Source organism: Indicator indicator, chromosome 30 (assembly GCF_027791375.1).
Source record: "Indicator indicator isolate 239-I01 chromosome 30, UM_Iind_1.1, whole genome shotgun sequence".
Lineage (NCBI taxonomy): Eukaryota > Metazoa > Chordata > Aves > Piciformes > Indicatoridae > Indicator > Indicator indicator.
In genome coordinates this window covers 1839938-1858473 of record NC_072039.1, presented here as the reverse complement: position 1 = coordinate 1858473, position 18536 = coordinate 1839938, and the positions used below count along the sequence as shown (strand labels likewise).

Below are 18536 nucleotides of genomic sequence, written 5' to 3'. Positions count from 1 at the left end.
CTGCTGTGCCCCCGCTCCCAACAGCTGCCTGACAGCCGCAATTTTCTGGTGCACAAGTTTCTCACCGAGTGCTTCCTTCCCGTTCTACGTAAAAAACTAAACGATCCCAGCTGAGACGAAGCCCTTGGTTTCGGCAAGGTGCACGCTGAAATCCCATGAGATTTGCCCAAAACCTCAACAACTTCTCTGCCCTCCCACAGCCGTCGCCCTTACTCAGCATCTCCCCCGGCAGGTTTCCAGCAGCTCTAAGCTCACCAGCACAGAGCCGCTCCCAAAGCCCCCAGGGCTCCCGGCTCCAGGCACCATCACACAGGGAACAGAAAGAAAAGCAACCCCTCTGCCCCAGCACCAAAATGCCAAAACCAGTTTGAAATTGCCAACTTGACCACCAGTTTCCACACAGAGAGCACAGACTTGGAGCGGGCAAAAAAATGGCATAAAGTGAGGGGAGAACCGTGGGATTTTCTTCAGATGTTTCCCTAGAGCTCAGCAGATCCCACAGAAAAGGGACACGAAATGCAAACAGTCCTGTAGAACCCGGACCACAAGCAGCAGGCACAGAGCTCTGCCGAGGACCAGGGATGACCTAGAAAGGAACCAGGAACCTGCCATGGACCAGGTGGGACCTCACCATGCATGCCAAAGGCGGCTGCAAGCATCACTACCCAGACAGAAGAGAGGCAGGCAGCAGGTCCTCAGCAGCAAGAGAAAGGAGTGGGGGACAGCCACGGGATGCTCTCGCAGGCAGGCAGTGGCCACGGGAGACTACCACAAGACCACTGGGCACCCGTGGGGTTCACGAGGGACATCGCTGAGAGAGACACAGCGGCTCAAAGGGTGCATCCCCACAGGCATGAGGAGAAAAAGTCCTTCCCAACTCCCACGTGATGTCGGCATGGGGCAACAGGAGGGGCTCTGCCGAGGGCACCATGCCACAGCACCGCGGTGCTTCCTCCTTCGAAGCTGCAGAGGGACGAAAAGCTGCTGGTAGCAAAGGGAGGGGGGTTGAAAGGAAAGGCACCCACCAGCCGTAGCCGCCGAAGGAGACGCTGCGCTTCCTCTGGAACATGGTGGCAGCTTGGTGCTGCCGGGACGCTCCGGCCATGGGGGGCACGGCGATGGGGCCAGCAGCACCGCAGCTCAGGGCTGGCAGCACCCTTGTGCCAGAGCTGGGAGAGGATGGATGGCCACAGCAGGCACTTCCTGCCAGCGTGCTCAGCGCTGTGCCAGGGCAGGGGCACCCCAGCGCCTCCCGGTCAGCCACCCCCGGGCAGAAGCCTGCACAGGCGCACACAAACACCAGAAAAAAGTCATTTCCTCTTCGGTTTGGGCTTTTGTGTGTGCGTGTGTGGCCCGAGGCTTTTCACAACCTCACGCTGCAAGCGTCGCATTTCTCCTAAGGCTGGGGCTGCGGGCAGCCCTGCACGGGCACCACAGGCACCAGGGCTGAGCCATGGGCATGGAAGCCACCGTGCCACAGGGCTGTCCCCACCCTATCAGCCCAGCTGGCCACCAGTACTGCTGCAGAGAGCCACCGGTCTGCCTTTGGCCCCAGTTGTCCCCAGAATGGCAGGGCTGTGCTCATTGCACCAGGCTGGCTCCCTGGGAGGGGATTCTCCAGTAGACCCCCGCAGTGCATTTCAGGGGACACCAGGCTAAAAGCATCAAAGCTCAGCAAGCATAAATCCCATCCCCTCATCCTGCAGGCAAACAAATCCCTGGAGAGGCATCTCCCACCCTGCCCCTGCACAGCTGCAGCACTCAGGGTTTCCTCTCCTCTGGTTCCTGGCAGCCTCATAACACTGAAATGCAGCTCTGCAACCTGGCCACCTCCAAAGCCCCTTGGACTTAAACAGCCAGGCTTCAGAAATCCCATTTCCATGGAGATACTGACCTCTAGCTGGTACCAGCTTCCATCAATCCCAAGGGCACAGACTATTACCCCCTGCATCTGTCCCTGGGCACCACAAGACAGCAGAATCCATGGGGAGGCTAGGCACAGTGCCTGCCCCACTCCAGCCACCCTGGCCTCCCACCCTTCATCCTCCCAAACCAGCCACCAGGGGTCCACCTGTGCCCACACAGGCCTGGGCTGCAACAGGTGGTCACCACCCATGGTCAGAGTGAGGAGGAAGGGTGAGAGCCCTCAAGCTACCTGAACACTCACCTCCTGCTGCAGGCATGAGCTGAAATGGCACCTGCAGCACACCAAGGGACTCAGCACCACCAGGCACTGCCCAGCTCCTGTGGCTCCTGGGGACTCGAGGCAGCTCCCAGCCCAGCACTTGGCACTTGCAGGAATCAGACTCTCATCCAAGCACCCAAAAGCTTTAAATTGAGACATTTGGACTCTGTCTGATGTGTGAAAGAATCAAGGGGGGGGCGGGATAGGGAGTTGGAGAGAGAAATCACTCAACTCCAGGGAAGAAGCTTGGATTGAAATACAGCTATTTCAACTCCTACTTCCCTGCCCACAGCCATCTCTCCTTAAAGGCATGAAATGATAGAAATCCTTTGCATTTTAGAGCTCTTCAGGACATTATTTTAAAAAAAATAAAACATTTTAAAATCCCAAGCATGCTGCAGGCTCGAAAGCCACAATTCAGGTGCCATGAAACATTTGGAGCAGACATTTGCTAGGAGCTCATTTGTGTCCTGCATGCTCCACGTCACAGCTCTGCATCAGCAGCAAGGTGACGTTATCCTCTGCCTCATCTTCCCCCAGGTCACGTCTCTCTCTCACTGGCACCAGTTGATTTCTGCCCAGCTCCACTGAGCTGCTCACAATTCACTCAGCTTGAGAACAGGAGCAGGGAGCTCTCAGCATGGCTGAGCTCTCAGAGCAGCAAACCCCCTGCTGCAGCTCCAGCCCAGCACGCAGCAGCCACGGGGAGATCGATGCATAGCTGGCACCACCCCAGGGCCGACCCAGGGAGCCCCAGGACAGCTGCCAGCTCTCCGCTGAGGCACTGACTCTCACGGTGCTGCAAGCACCAGGTCCTGCTCTGCTGCTCCAGGAGGCAGCAGGAGCACAGAGTGTGACAGGGAGACAGTGAGGCAGGGCCAGGCTCCCCTTTCACAGCAGCTCTCAACAGACAGGAGGTCAGAGTTGCTCTGGCAAGGTCCTTGCTACACCTCCCCTGGGATTTGAGAGCCCGGGATGGGGAGGAGCTGGATGCAGCCACAGAGACACTGTCTCCATTTCCCACTGCCCAGAAGAGGCAGGAGGCAGCCCTCACATGAAGTCAACCTCACCCTGCACCAGCAGGACCAGCACCCAGGATGCTCATGGCCCGTGGGAACAGAAGCAGATCTCGCCCTGCTCTCCATCCTCACAAGTCCAGCAGCCCCTTAGAGCCGTGCTGGCCACCACAGACACAGGCTACAAACAAAGGTCAAAAATGCACCAAAGACCCAACTCCATCTCCCCAGAGACCCCCAGCCTCCCTCTGCTCCAGGGCACCGCATCAGTGTCTGCACAGCACCAGAAATAGTTTCTCTGTGATGACATTTCTCACTTCCCCCCTGGAGGTTATTTCACAGTTGGGCTCAAAAACAAAAGGGAAAAAAAAATAACTAACAACCTCCTGCCTTCAGAGCAGGCACAGCACAGAACCCATCAGCCACAATGGAGAAACAAAGGCCTGGGGGGCGGATGTCTCCTTGGCACCATCTGCACCAGCCAAAATTAACACTGCCAGGGCTCCCTGCCAGAGCCAGGAGCCCATCAGCCCACCCCTGGCTGTGCTCTCCACTCCTGTAAGCAGCCCCAGTGCCACTGGTGACACCAGGGAGGGGGGCCACAGAGCACATTGTTAACAGCTAACTGATAAAACCAAAGTGCCCTGGAGCAGCCAGCACCTGCAGCTCCTTGGGGCAGCTCAGGAAAGAGGTGCCCAGCCCCAACACCCACCCCCACTCCCTCCCAACCCAGGCACAACTGAGAGGAGCCAGGGCAGCAGCAGCACACTGCCAGCCACATGCCAGCAGTGCCTAATGAGCACAAACTGTGCCATTCTGTTTACCAAAGCAAACAGCTCATCTTGCCTGGCCCCCACTCAGCTCTGCCATCACCTCACAGGGAACCCAGGGGCTCCAACTGCCCCTGGCATCACCGCTGGCACTGCAGCCACCAAACCCAGGGCATTCAAGGGTCCATGCAGCACAGCACCAGCTGATGCATGAAACAATGGTGCAGAAGAAGGGAGGGTCCAAAGGCACTTTCCTCCCAGGCAGCTGAAGATGCCAGTCTGGCCCCCTGCAAACATGCCAGCTTCAGGATGGCTTAGTCAGGCCACCAGCCTCTAGCACACAGGCACAATTCAGCCCCCAGCAGCATGGGGAACCAGTGCCAGTGGTACCCAATGCTCCAGTCCCAAGGGCTGCTCCAGGCTCCAGCCATTTGGGCAGACATGGAAAGGTGACCTGCTCATGGGGTGCTCCAGCACGAGCCCCTGGCACTGCCAGGCACGGATGGCACTGTCCCAGCCGAGGGACGAGCAGTGGGCACAGGCAGGGCCTGTGGCAGGTAGGCAGCAGTCAGAGCCCACAACACAGAGCAGAATCATGCCCAGGAAGGGCAGAGTAATTCTTTCCTTTGTTACTGGGGCTAAGAGAGACTGATTGCATCATCAGTGCTTTAATATTGCATGCGGCAAGCTGAGGGCATTCATCTTTCTATTATGATGGTGAGGAAGGTTGTGGGCACCCAGAAATATTAGATTTGGTCCTGGCAGGAAGAACAGGCTGTGCATATCACCAGCCTTGATGTAGAAAGCAAAGGAAAACAGTGTCTGAATTAACTCTGACTCAGTGCATGGAATATTCTTCACAGCATTTTCTCCCTTTCCTGACGCTGCTGAACTACAACAAAGTGAGAAACTCAGTGCCTTAAGCAGCTTCCCAGCTTGCTCTGCAGGGTGGATCTTACTGCTCAGTAATCAACAGGTCTGCAGCACCCAGCTCCCTCAGCCTGGGGGAGGAGGAACACACTCACCTGTCAGCAGAAGGACAGGAAAGCCAAGGGGAGCTTCCAGACTCCACACCATGCCTCCTTCAGGCCTGAGGCTGCTCACTGCAGGGGACTCCCTGTCCACCTCCTCCCAACAGCCTGATTTGTGTGGCTTTGCTCCTCAGGGATGGAAGGGCTGCAGAGCAGAGCCACACAGCTGCTTATCTACAGCTCCTTAAACTCATTAGGGAGGGCTTGATACATCTGAGCCTTAACTGGATCAGGCTGCAGAACAGAGCAAGAACTGCAAACATCCACCCAGGAATGAAGATCTCATTCCCAGCAAATGCTTAGCTGGCCAGAAAAAAAAAAAAAAAAAAAGTCCAGAGCATGAACAGCCAACTTAAGAAAGGCTTCTGGGGCTCCTAAATTGAGGAGTAGAAAACAGGGAGAAGGGCAGACAGTGCCTGTCCTGGGCACTGAGGTTTTACACAGCTGATGACCTGCAGCAGAGCAGCAGTGAGCTGGAGCCCCCAGTGCAAATTCACATCCACTTCTTCCCCTGGAAGGAGTCAGCAGCTCCAGCGACCCTGCAGCTAACATCTCTGGCTCCTGCAGAGTTTGCAGGGATGCTCCAGGGCCCGTGGGTGCCAGCCCTGCACAGGCTGTAGTCCCTGCTCTGGAGATGCTGCAGGGATGCAGCACCCACATTTTGGACTCAGACATGCAGCCCCACATACAGCAGCAGGTGGTCACTCCCAGCATCACAGGGCCCAGCTGTTTACTGCAAGGTGACACAGCTCTGTCTGACCACAGCACAAACCTATCACACACAGGCTTCCAGCCTCTTCCAACTCTCCTCATTCCACTCTGGGTTTAAGGTGTAGAGCTGCTTGTTTTCTCAGATCCACCCATTTTAGAGCCTTGCCTTGCTAGCGGGGGGGGGGGGGGGGAAATTCCCTGGAAAGGCTCTTACTTTAGGAAAAGCTGTTCAAGCACACTGACTTTCCCCCCTTCTGTTTTCCCTCTTCCAGCCACGTCCTTCCCCATGCGAGCTGAGCCAGAGGATGCTTCAGACAGACAGCTGATGCCCATGCCCCACACACACCATGCCTGTCCTGAGGATCCAGCACCAAGGTTCCTCTGTGCTGTGGCACACACAAAGCTGCCTTGCTGAGGATGCTCCAGAGACAGCTTGGTCCCAGGCAAGAGGGCGAGCAGGCAGGCAGGCAGCTGGCCATGCCCAGTGCCAGGTCCCTGAGCACTGTCTCCATGGATACCTGCACATCCACTGCACATCTCACACCACAGTGCCCTGCTCCTGCAGCCCAGAGGAGCAGGAGCTCACTGCCTGTTGGCCTGGGCACTGCAGGGGCTGGTGGAGGGAGGAGGTTGGGCACAACCCCACCAAAACCCCACTCCTGCTGGCACTGGCACACAGCCAGAGCAAAGGAGATGGGGAGCATTTGGCCCAATTCACACAACAGACACAGGGGGGACGTGACTGCAGCCTGTGGAGAAATTGTGGCAAGGCAGAAAAAGATCTGCTTTAAACTGAAACCCAGGGCTGGCCCAGCATGGGGGTGGCAGGAAAGCACTGGCATGAGAGAGACCTGAACAGGCTTTGGCTGGAAATGAGGAGCTTTCAAATCTTTAATACAAACAGTCTCTGGAACTGTTTCCTAATAACAGAAGGGGAAAAAAAAACAAAAACCCAAAGCCTAAGTGATGCTCAGCATGAAGAGGTTATAGGAGCTGGTGGCTACAGCAGCAGGAAGCAGGGCTGGGTGAAGCCTCCTGTGGCACCCCCATGCTGTGCCCCACTCCCCAGCCCCCCAGCAGCAGGTGGGTGAGCAGTGACTGCTGCAGCCAAGACGAGCTGGTGTGGGATTAAACTTAGGCAGGCATCAGGGCTCAGATTCGAGGCCAAACTCGTGCATGGCTCCATCTAAACCCTACAAACCAGGCGCACAGGTTTGGGGCTCAAGCTTTTCAAAGCCCTGCCATATCTTGCCAAGACCACCTGTATTTTTCCACCATTTTGGGTGGCTTTTGCAGGAGCTGGGCTAGATTCAAAGCAGAATCAAGAAACAGCTCTTTCTGGTTTGGCATCCAACTTGAAGGCAGATGTTAGCTCTAAGCAGGGATTCATCTACCCCCAGGAAACTGGAAAGAGGTCTGGGGAGAATGAGCTGTTTTTAGCTCCTGGAAAAAATGTCTCTGCCTACTGTTGCTGCTGAAGTCCTGTCCCTGTTTCCACAGCAGCCACTAACAACAAGCAGAGTCTGACTTCAGGTGCACAACAGGCAGCAGCAGCAGAGAGGCTCTGCAAGCAGCCCCTGGGACCCTGCTGCCATATGGATACTCTTAGGGATGAAGAGGGAGAAAGGATGATAAAACAAACATAAGGAAAAAGGGGATAGGGGGAGGCAGGAATAAAAAGGCAGTTTTGCTGCTGTGGTTATGGTGAGCTGCCCTTGAAGGGAATTAGCAACAGAAGGAGGATGAAAGATCTGTTAGACCTGGGGTGTGCTGGCTGGGGGTCACCCTGCTTGCTGATTCTGAACTGAGACTCCCTGGCCTGCCTCCAAGCCCAGTAAATCCTGCACGGGGACAGGTCTCACGTCCCTTGTGCTGCTAAAACAACTGCTCTAAAATAAACAGGGGAGTGCAGAGGAGAGGAGGAAAGAAGGCAGCACCTGGCAGGGTGCAGCTCAGGTCCTGTGTGTGCTGGGGATGCCGGTGACACATTCCCAGTTCTGTGGGCTCACACTGGGTCACACCAGAGCAGGGGGAAGAGGAATTTTCTGCTCTGCCCAGCCTGGTGAGCAGACAGCACGCAGACAGGCTGGGATCTCATGTTCAGAGGGGGTCACCCCCAGTAAACAGGGTGCTGGGAACAATCTCAGTACCCTGGTTCTGTCAAATGCCGAAATCTGGGACTCCCCAGCACAGGAGGTGCCCTGCCAGGGCAGGACCATGGCCCCATAACCCTAATGCCACGAAGCGCCCCCCCCAGCCATGGGAGCAGGGTGAGGGGGGCAGAGCTTGGGAAGTTGCCTCCTTGAATTTTCGTTATTTACCAAAAAGCATTGGCCACCACACATCAGTAGCAGCAGGGCACAGACCCCCACATCCCTGTCCCCGAGCCCCCCCAACACAAAGTCCCCACGTCCTTGCCCCCGAGGCCCCCCACCACCATCCCCAAAGCCCCCACCGCCTATTTATTTACATGCAAGCAGAGAAGCTGAGAACCGCCAAGCGTTCCAACAATAGCTCCCGGTTCCACGGCGCGTTTGCATCCAGAGAGCCCAGGCAGGGCGAAAAAAAAAAAAAAGACAAACAGACACTTCAGTCTCTGCTGCCGAAGCCTCACCCCGACTGTCCGCACCCCAGCCACCCCCCGCCGTGCAAACCCCTCCGTACACCGCGCCCGCAGCCGGGCTCGGGCAGCTCGCAGCCCCTTACCTCCCTCTCCTTGCTGCGCTCTGCGGACCCAGCCCCGCAGCTTCCGCACCCGCGGAGGAGCCTGCGCCTGCCGCTGCGCACCCGCGGAGCTCCGCGACCCCCGGCGGGGACAAGCTGGCAGCCCCGACCACGACAGCACCGAGATGAAGGCTGCTAGGGGGCCGCCGGGGGGCAGAGCCGCTTCTTCCACCTTGCCTGCTCTGCCCTGCCTACACCTCTGCCTCCACAGCCCTGCCCTGCCTGCCCCCCTACGCATCACCCCTGCAGAGGGAGAGCAGCACTGCTCGGGTGAAGTGTGTCAGCAAACTGGGACTGGATTCCCTGATGGGGCTGAAGGAAAGAACATGAGCCTCGAGATACACCACAGAGACTTGGGAAGCATCACTGGAGCCATAGCCACCAGCAAAGGTGAGGATCCTGCCCATTAAACCTGCCTGGGGGTTTTAGAGGGAAAGAAATGTTTTGTGAACAAATTACTAGAAAAATCAGAGTCATTTGGCTGGAAAAGACCAGATCACCAAGTCCAACCATTAACCCAGCACTGCCAGGTCACCACTAAACCATGCCCCTCAGCACCACATCTGCAAGGCTTTAAAATCCCTCCAGGGATGGGGACTCCACCACTGCCCTCAGCAGCCTGAGCCAGTACTTCACAACCCTTTTGGGGAAGAAATTGTTCCTCATGTCCAACCTAAACCTTCCCTGGGGTAACTTGCAGTCATTCCTTTTCGTCCTGTTACTTGTTCCTTGGGAGATGAGACCAACCCCAACCCAGCTTCAGCCTCCTTTCAAGGAGTTGGAGAGAGCCAGAAGGTCTCCCCTCAGGCTCCTTTTCCCCAGGCTGAACAATCTCAGCACCCTCAGCCTCACAGCAGCTTTGGTCTCACATTTGAGCCCTTTTGCCTGTGACGACTGAAGACAGATACAACCTGGACCAGACAAGAGGAGAGTTTCCAGGGCCAAAATCTGGACCCAGTGAAAGATAAGGCCCAGTCTCCATTCCCACCATCAGGCCCATCCTTTCTAACTCATGGGCCACAAGGTGACCAAAAGCCACACAATTCCAAACCCTCATGGTCTCTTGTACCAGGTTTGCTCTGTGTTGCAAACAGCCACGGGCACCACACTGTCCCCAGCAGCAGGACCCAGCTGCCCCAGCCTTCCTGAGCCCCAGGAGAGGCTCATCTCGTAGCAGCTCAGCCAGCAGCAGCAGCTGCTGCTGCTTCCAGAGAGGACACTGTGTGGGACCACAGCAAAACCAACCTGGCTGTGGGAAGCAGGACCCAAGCTCTCATCCTTCTAGAAAGTGCTGCTCAGGTGGGACCAGTGAGTACATAATGTCCATAAATAATGAAACTAATCAAACCCCCCTCCCCTGCTGTGGGATCCCTCCCCAGCAGGTCAGGCAGCCTCTTGCTCAGCTCTGTCACTACCATTACCCAAAGGAAAAGCAGCAAGTGCAAAACAGAGGCAGAGATCCAATTAATGTGACAGATAAATAATGTGACAGCCTGAAATGCCACAGAGCACCCATGTCAGGATGCCACCCAGGGCACAAAAACATCAACATCCCCAAGCTGAAGCCTCCACAATGCTGTGTGACAGCCAAAACAAACATCAGTGCTGGATGTGGGCATGGCTCTCCACTTGCCATGCCCTGGTCCTTACCCACCAGTGAGGACGTGCTGCAGGACACCTCACTGCTGCCAGTGACAAACAAGGAGCTTAAAGGCGATACCAGGTCCCCAGTGCAGCTTCCTGCTTGCTCCTGTCCCATGGAGCTGCATGGTGGCTTTGGGTTGATGGTTGGACTTGATGATCTTAGAGGTCTTTTCCAACCTTAATGATTCCATGGTTCCATGACTGTACCCCAAGTGGGGCCAGCAGCTCTGTTCCCCAAGCCAGCTGCTTCCCCTGGCTGCTTTAGATTCAGAGTCAGCCAAACCCAGAACTTGCTGAGCTGGAGTGTGCCCCTTGTGCTGCTCTGAGGCCCCACTTTCAACCTGGGTAAAGGTTTCATCCCTGTAAGAGGGATGCAGGCACCATCAGGCCATGGATGTCCCACACACTCCACCAGACTTTTCCAGGTAGCTTCTCAGCCCCCTGGGAAAGCAAATGAATCCAGTGGAATTAACCCCAGTGGCACTTAGCATTAATTATGAATGACATTAACACACATTGAAGCTCCACATGGCCATGATATGTGTGCAGCAGGGGGGAGATGAATGCAGCCTTTGATAGAAATTTGCAAAGACTAAAGTACAGAACCAGCAGAGTCATTCCAGGTTTTGGAAAGCCTCTCCGGTGGCAGGCAGAGGAATCACTGCCTTGGGGAGCAGCCGGCCATGACATACACCATGGCTCCTGCCAAGGGAACTGGGACACCTCCCTCCTGCTCCAGGAAATATCCTCAAGCTGTGGATGTCCTCCCTACCCAGCCCAGGGACTCCGCAGCATTGTCCCCTCCCCAAGACCCCTCATCCTGCGGGGAGCCTCCAAGAGCCCTGCGATGCTCCCCACGAGGCATCATTGCAGGCATCTCTCTCTCCCTCCCTCCTGCCATGAGCCTGGTACGTGTGACTCCAGCAGATAAACACTTCAGAGCTTTGAGGGCTCTCAGAGCAAAACTGCTGCTGAAATAAAGAGGGAAAAGCTTTTATCCACGCAGCCACGTGGGGCCTCGCCGTGTCTCAGTGCTCTTAGCAGGCAGGGGACAGACGCTGCACAGTGTGAGCTGTGATGCCCACAAGGCCTGGATCACCAAAAGCCTGGGATCTGAACTGACAGCAACATGCCAGCCTCAGCAGGAGAGCCACAGCGTGTGCCCAGGGTACCATGCTCCCACACCCATCCCCACAGAGCTGCTAAGGGAAGAGCTTAAGCACCAAATGAAATCATGGTGTCAGAGGAAATATTCTCCAGAGGTCCCCTGTGGCCAGGAGATGTGCAGCCCCTGGCTCCCAGTTTACTTTTTAAGTAAATCTCAGGTGTGCTACATGCCTAAAGCAGGTCCTCACGAGGTTGTGTGCTTGGGGGTTTTAAAAGTGAAAGTCTGGGGAGGCAGTCAACAATTTGTCCTTTCCACTGCTCTGCACCAGAGGGCTGCTCCCATGACGATGGCAACCCTCAGCTGCAACCTCTGCCTCAGGAACCTCACTTCAAAGTCAACCCCAAGGTGCTCAGATGTTTGCAGGGCTCCAGAAAGAGGCTGAGACTCAGGAGACCCACGTCAAACCCACGAGGTTTGTGACAGGACAGGCTGCTGGCATCACGGGCAGGGGACGTGCCAGTGTTCCCTGTGGTCCCCAGCCCTACGCCCACCACCCTCCTTACCTGCTGGGTGAGCCCAGGTCCGCCCTGCTGACAATGCGGTGCTGGTGGGGCTGGTACAGCCACTGGAAAGCCGTCAGCGTCCTCTCCTCGATCCGGAACCGTCCCTCTCGCACGTACCTAAAAATAACAGCAGCGAGGACTGAAATATTTATCAGCGCAGGAGTGTGCAGGGGGAGCTGCAGGAGCGGCTGGCTCAGCAGCGCTGCGCGCCCAGCACCATCACCACCAGCGTGCCCCTCAGAGGGAGCAGCGAGCTGACGTTCCAGCCCCATCCATGTGCATCCCTGCGACGTCCCCGTCCCTCCCTGGCCGGCGGCAGACTCTCCCACTGCACATGACCAGGGCTGGAACAGGGCGTCCCTTCCAGTGCATCCCCTAGATGAGGGGACAGTAGCTCCCCAGCTACCCTTGCCCCCTCTCGCTGTGGCCACCAGAGCAGCGGTCCCCATCGCTCTGGGCACACCCAGCTCGCCTCCAACAGCTCCCACCTGGCCTCTCCTGAGCAGCAGCCCTGCCCTAAGCATTATCACTGGCTCCAGGAGGAGGCTGATGCCTTTCTAACATCGTTCCAAATGTCAGAACAGATGTTGAGGCTTATTAAGTCGATGGCAATCATTGGGGTTGGGGAAGCATGGGCAAAATGTGGGTAGCCACAACTGTTCCCCTCTCAGAACAGTCCTGCTGCCTGCTCCATCCCAGCAGCAGCTGCACTTCACACTCCTTCCTCTGAACATGAAATTTCATCAGCAAGTGATTAATTATTCAAAGCCCCTGTGATCCTGGATGGAGACAAACACACACACACACACACACAACTGCTCACCCACAAACCCCAACCAGGCCTTGGCCAAGCTCAGGGACTCTCTTCCCTGCCTGTGGGTGCTCCAGGTGGTACCTTCCCAACATTAACTGCAGGATTCTGACCACACTGGCTCCAAGGGGACATGCCACAGTGCTACAACAGGCCTCCCAAAGCCCTGACAAGCAGCTTCTGGGCTCTGCTGCCCACCCAAAAATTGCCAGAACCAGGGGCAGTGACAGTGCAGGACTCGAATCAGGACCTGCTGCTCTCAGCAAAGGAAGCCTGGGAAGCTCCTTGAGTCTCCCTGGAACAGACTGACCTGATAATTTTCCTGGTAAAAGCAACCAAGCACAGTGCAGTCCCAACACTCTCCTGCATCTCCTGCATATGAGAGCACTGCACAAAGCAGAGGCAGGAGAGTGAGAAGGGCTTCTAGGGAGGAAGAGGGGGGTGAGGGTGCAGGGGTACAAGAACGGCCCAGCCAAGGGACATTGGAACTGTTATGCTCTAAGTGCGAGAAGAACAGCTCCCCAGGCTGCTGATGAGGGGGCGAAATAAAACAAGACAACTTCACCAGCTTAGAGCAATCCTCTGCTGCTTCCCCGTGTTTGCAGGGATCCGATCCCACCCCAACCCGGGAGCCCCAGCACCCAGCCTGGCTCTGCTCCCCCGCCCGGAGAGTCCCGGGCTGGCTCCCAGCTCTGACATCAGCAGCCCCACGCTGCAGCCGGAGTCACCCCAGTCAGAACCTGGCATCGCCACAGCGCCCTGCTCAAAAGTCACAAGCTCTGGACGTCACAAACTGCACAATTGAAAATGACAACAGAGAGAGAGGAGCTTGTTCCCAATGCCAGCCCGACCCGGCTCCTCCGGTCACCGCCATCGCCCCGTCCCCAAGGCGTGCAGCCTCGGGACCCTCCACCCCATGATGCCAGCCAGGGCGTCCCCAGAGCACGCCAGCAGTGCCCGGGCCAGGCTGCTGCTGCATCCCCGTTCTCCCGGTGCGGAACTGGGACATCTCCCTGCAGCACGGTCCGGCTTTGAGATTCCACTCTTGCACCTCAACGGGACCCCAAGTGCCGGGGGTGCCCCTCGCAGCAGCTGCACCCCCTCCTCTCAGCTTTAGCTGAAGCACCTCCCAGACTCACACACTCAGGACCACACTGCGACCCTCGGAATGCCCCGGAGAGCCCGAGGGTGTGGGCTTAGGTCCTCCCAGCAGCCCCCAAATCCTTCCAGACGGCATTCCCCTCTTCCCTAGCCTCAGCAGGCAGGGCTCCCCCAGGGCTGGGACCACGCCCCGGCGCCCCCTTCCCACACCAGAGCCAGGACCCCCCCTGCAAACTTACCCACCAGTGCCTCCTGTTGGGGTTCCCCCTCCCCTACCCTGCCGGGACCCCCAGCGCAGGACCGGACCCCCTCCACTCACCAGCGCACCAGCTCCCAGCGCCGCTCCCCTGCCGCCTTGCCCGAGGCCATGCCGGTGGCGCGGCTGGCGGGAAGCGCTGCCGCAGGGCGGGCGGGGACCGAGCGGTCCGGCCGGGGCAGGGGGGATTTCTCCCTAGCACAGTCCGTCTCCGACCTGTCCCAGTGTTGGGCAGCGCCCGACCACCGGCACCGTTTCCCGCGGGGCTGGGGCGGCTGCGCCGGTTCCTGCGCGCTCCCGCCTCCTTCGGCACCCGGGGAGGACCCGGGCGGGAGGGGGGAAACCTGGTCCGGCCCGTGGGGGTCACATCACCGTGCCCGGTTATGTAAAGCCTTATGCAATGGCCGCTCCCCCCACGGGCATGCCGGAGGTGGGGGGGAGGGTGTGCTGCACACACCAGAGACCCCGGTTCCAGCTCCGGCTGCGAGAGGGAGAGCTCCGACCGGCTGGGTTCCTCCAGAGTCTGCAGGGAAAGGCTCCTTTTCCGCCTCTGGAAGGCTCAGAGCAAATCTGGGCAGTGTCATAAAGTTCCTCGGGAACAGTTAACGGGGGAAATAAACACAGAAACGGGGTCCTGCCAGCCACCCCCCTCGCCCTCCGCCAGTCACCCTTTCCCCTTGCAGGGACGTGCACAGCCACACCAGTGCAGGCTGGGGAGCTGGAGCCCACCCCTTGAACCTGGTTCTGCTCCTGTTCCTTGCTCACCCTCGAGAGCAAACAAGCCCCCAGCAGAACTTGCCTGTGTGTAGCCAGGAAACGCTGCTGTAGATTCAGAGCTGACACCAGCCCAGGCTGGGGCTCCTCTGCCAAAACCCTCAGGAGCTGAAAGGTGTATTCCATTTATGGATGGCCCACAGTGCCCAGGAAATGAAGGGGAAGCACACCTAGAGGCTATTTCAAGGAGCCTCAAACCACACTGAAAGCTATTGCTCAGAAGTGCTGTTCTGACCCTAACTCCCAACTTCTCTGATATTGGAGAGCTCAGTTTCACAGCTCAGTAAACCCAGGTGCTACACCCACAATTTCATTTAAATCAAGTGATGTTAATTACCCAACTAAATACCTATTATTGGTAACCCTAAAGCCCCACTGCTGTAGGGTCCAACCACACCTGAAGGGCATTGAGGTCTCTCTCAGCTGTCCCTCATCAGCTGGAGAGGCTGAGCCTTGCTCAGGGTCACACAGAGGGAATTCAGTAGGGGGTCTCCCAAATTCTGGGCAGTGATCTACCTGCCCTCTGTTACCTCTTGCACCTGATGGGCTGGAGGCTAGAAAGAAGCAACCTCCCAGAGAGGCTGTGTCCACGTGCTGCTTTGGCAGCCACCTGGGGCTGACGGTTTGGTCCTTAGCTGGGTGCTTCAGCTGAAATCATGCCCAGGAGAGGCACCAGCGTGGTGTGGAGAAATGCTGCTGACCATCAGGTTCAGAGCCAAGGTCAGATCAAACATCTGATCCCTGCTCTGCAGAGCCTTGGAGCCCTGCTGGGTTTCACACTCGTGAGCAGAGAGAGGCTCAGTCCTAATGGCTGAGTCTCTGCTCAAGAGGTCATGAGTGGGAAGCAGCAGTGAGACCCTGTGAGGATGTGGGGCCAGAGGAGTAGGTACAGGAGAGGCAGAAGCTCTGCCCTTGGAGCTGAGGAACGAACCCACCCCGCCTCAGCACACAGATGGTTTTTGGCAGACCTGTGAGATCTAAAGAGCAAACTCAACTTTTATTAAAAAAGAAAGAAAGAAAAAGGAAAAAATGGGGAAAGTGCTAAACCAATGAGAACTCCAGAACAGTGGACTGCTCACAGAGGGCACATACTGATGCATCTGGCATCCCTCACATGCCCTCTGTGCTGCCAGCACCACGCTGGCCCCAGCTGAGCTGCCAGCCCTGACCTGTTGTTTGCCAAAGCTTTGCCCCATCAGCTGGTGTCACAGGGCCATGTGCCCCTATGTCCTTCCCTGGCGCAGCTGCAGCAGACTGCAGCCCTCCTGCAGTCAGCTGGGCACAGCCACAGCTCTCTGAAGAGGACAAATTGCATTACACAGCTCAGGCAAATATCCTTGCAAGCCTCAGATTTTCAAATCCCGGTGGAAATGTTAAGCTAATGTTAAATTTATCAAAACCTTCCAGCTTTTAGCCCTCTGTTGCTTTAAGGAGCTTCTTATTAGGTTCTTCAAAGCAATTAGGAGGCATACCCCCCCTACATTTCAATTAGGCTGAAAAATAATATCTGAGGCAAAGTTAAACTAATTTTAAAATTAAATGCGAAAATTTCACTAATAAATAACTCGGGGGGGGGGGGGGGGGGCGGAGGGGAAAGCAGTGGTCTAAAAGGACTCCATGTAGTTGGGCTAGAAGGGTGCAGGGTGTGGGTTGAGAGCACACCAAGATGCATGGTCCCTTGGGGAAGGGGCTGGTTTATCCTGGGATCACTCAGGATACGAGCTGGTCTCACCCAACACAAGGCATCTATAGACTCACAGAACAGGTTGGGTTGGAAGGGACCTTCAAGATCATCTAATGCCAACTCCCTGCCACAGGCAGGGACACTTTCTGGTAGCCCAGGTTGCTCAAGGCCCCTGGGCAACCTGTTCCAGCGTCTCACCACCCTCACTGTAAAGAATTTCTTCCTAATACCCAGTCTGAACCTCCCTCTTTTAGTTCAAACCATCACCATTTGTCCTGTCACAGCAGCTCCTGCTCAAAAACGTGTCCCCAGCTTTCTGACTGGCCCCTTAAAGCAGACCGAGCCTGGTGATGGAGCTTGTGCAAGATGCCTGTCCTGATGCCCTCACGGCTGCCCGCACCGCTGCCTGTCCCGCTTCCCGCACCTCTGCTTGTGCCGCTGCCGGTGCCGCAGCCGCTAGAGGTCGGTGCCGGGCCGGGAGCTGCCGCTGCTGCCCGCGCCCATCCCTCACGGCAGAGCCGCGGCTGCCGGCAGCTCCCCCGCAGTCCCGCAGCCGCCTCCGTCGCTTTCTCCCCAGGGCTCCCGAAAGGGAGCAGCCGGGTGTCTGCAGCAAAGTCGGGGCCCGCGGCTCCCAGGAGGGTCCCCCCTACAGCTGCCAGCCCCCGAGCCCCACTGCCACCCTGTCACTTCATCTCCTGCCTGCACCAACGGGTGCTGTCGGTGCCCTGTTTCAGAGGTCACTGTGGCTGGATGTCTCCCAACTGGTGCACAACTTTGCCTGACAGCCTGCAGAGCTGGATCACCACCTGGGCTGGCAGCAGGAACCCCACAGTTCCTCCCGAGGCTGCAGTGGCATTTTTGCCATTTTTGGCTGCTTATGTTGATCAAGGACCCATCTCAGAGCCCTTGGAGAAGTGGCTCCTGTCTCTCAGTGCAAGGGGGCAGCGGGGAAGAGCAGCAGTACAGCTGCAGTGCCAGGACATGGTGGTTGCTGGAGGCATCACCAAAGGGACCATGGGCTCATGTCCCTGCCAGAAAGGCTGAGAGCAGCTCTCCCAGCAAAAAGCTGCCAGTGAAACCAGTTCTCTGTGGAAGGGTGAGCATTAGCAAGTGAGGTGATGGGCAATGCTCTGTGCGTGTGGTGGCTGAACCCCAAGTGCCAGGCAGTGGCTGCAGAGGCTTCACCCAACACCATGCTGGGCGCAGAGGATGTGCTGTGCTCTGCTGCTTTCCCCACACACTGGATCCCGCAGCCATGACCTCATTTACAGCAGCAGCTCTGGTCCTGAGTGCCTGACCTTGGCCGTTTGCAGGTGTCCCTTTTATTCAGTGGAAAATCAATGCCAGTTGTACAATCGTGGCGAAACATGATGCACCCAGCAGCTTCCCTTCCCTCCCCCCCTGCCTCCCTCTGCAATTCACTGCCATCCAAGTTAGCGTAGGGCTTGGGGGAGGCCCAGAGAGACACTAAACCAGCCCCCCCTACACCCCAAACTTAGTACACTGCACAATAAGGGACAAATGACACATTGGTGAGCACTGGTCTGACAGTTACAACAGTCCCAACCCCCCTGCCCTGGGCAGGGACAGCTTCTACTACCCCGGGTTGCTCAAGGCCTCATCCATCCTGGTCCTGAACACCTCCAGAGATGGGGCATCCATCAACCTCCCTGGGCAACCTGTTTCAGTGTCTCACCACCCTCACTGTAAAGAATCTCTTCCTAATCTCCAGTTTAAACCCTCCTTCTTCCAGCTTAAAGCCAGGCAGAGCAGCAGCAGCATCACTGGCAGCTTGATGCCCTGAGCACCAGCACAGGGAGGCTGCGCTGCCTGCAGCAGGTTTGGGTTGAGGGGAAGGCAATCAGCAGACTGTCAGCTGACGGGGAGGGGAGGACGCTACCACTTCCCTGCGCCATGGAACAGGCCATGAGCCCCAGGTTCCCACCGGGAAGGAGGCGCAGCGAGGTCAGCCAGCCCGGGGAGCCGGCCCAGCCGCTACGGACAAAGCAAAAGGGCACGAGTAGTCAGTGCCCACCCGAGCAAAGCCCACCGCACCTCCGACTCCCGGCCTTCCCCTGCCACCCCTCTGCCCACCAAGGTCGGGAGGGAGGTTCCTCTTTTTCGACTCTTTCCTCCCCAGAGCAGGCATGGCTCCTTC

General features: G+C 57.2%; 1 protein-coding gene across 1 annotated transcript in view; it reads right to left on the bottom strand.

The window, feature by feature from the left end:
- Positions 1–14033, bottom strand: part of RAP1GAP2 (RAP1 GTPase activating protein 2) — a 63190-nt gene extending 49157 nt beyond the window's left edge. The window contains exons 1-2 of the mRNA XM_054394308.1: positions 13984–14033; positions 11753–11869 (exon numbers count right to left, since the gene is read on the bottom strand). Of these exons, the coding sequence (XP_054250283.1) occupies positions 11753–11869; positions 13984–14033 (167 nt within the window). The remainder of the gene's footprint in view (positions 1–11752; positions 11870–13983) is intronic.
- Between the last annotated feature and the right edge of the window lie 4503 nt (positions 14034–18536).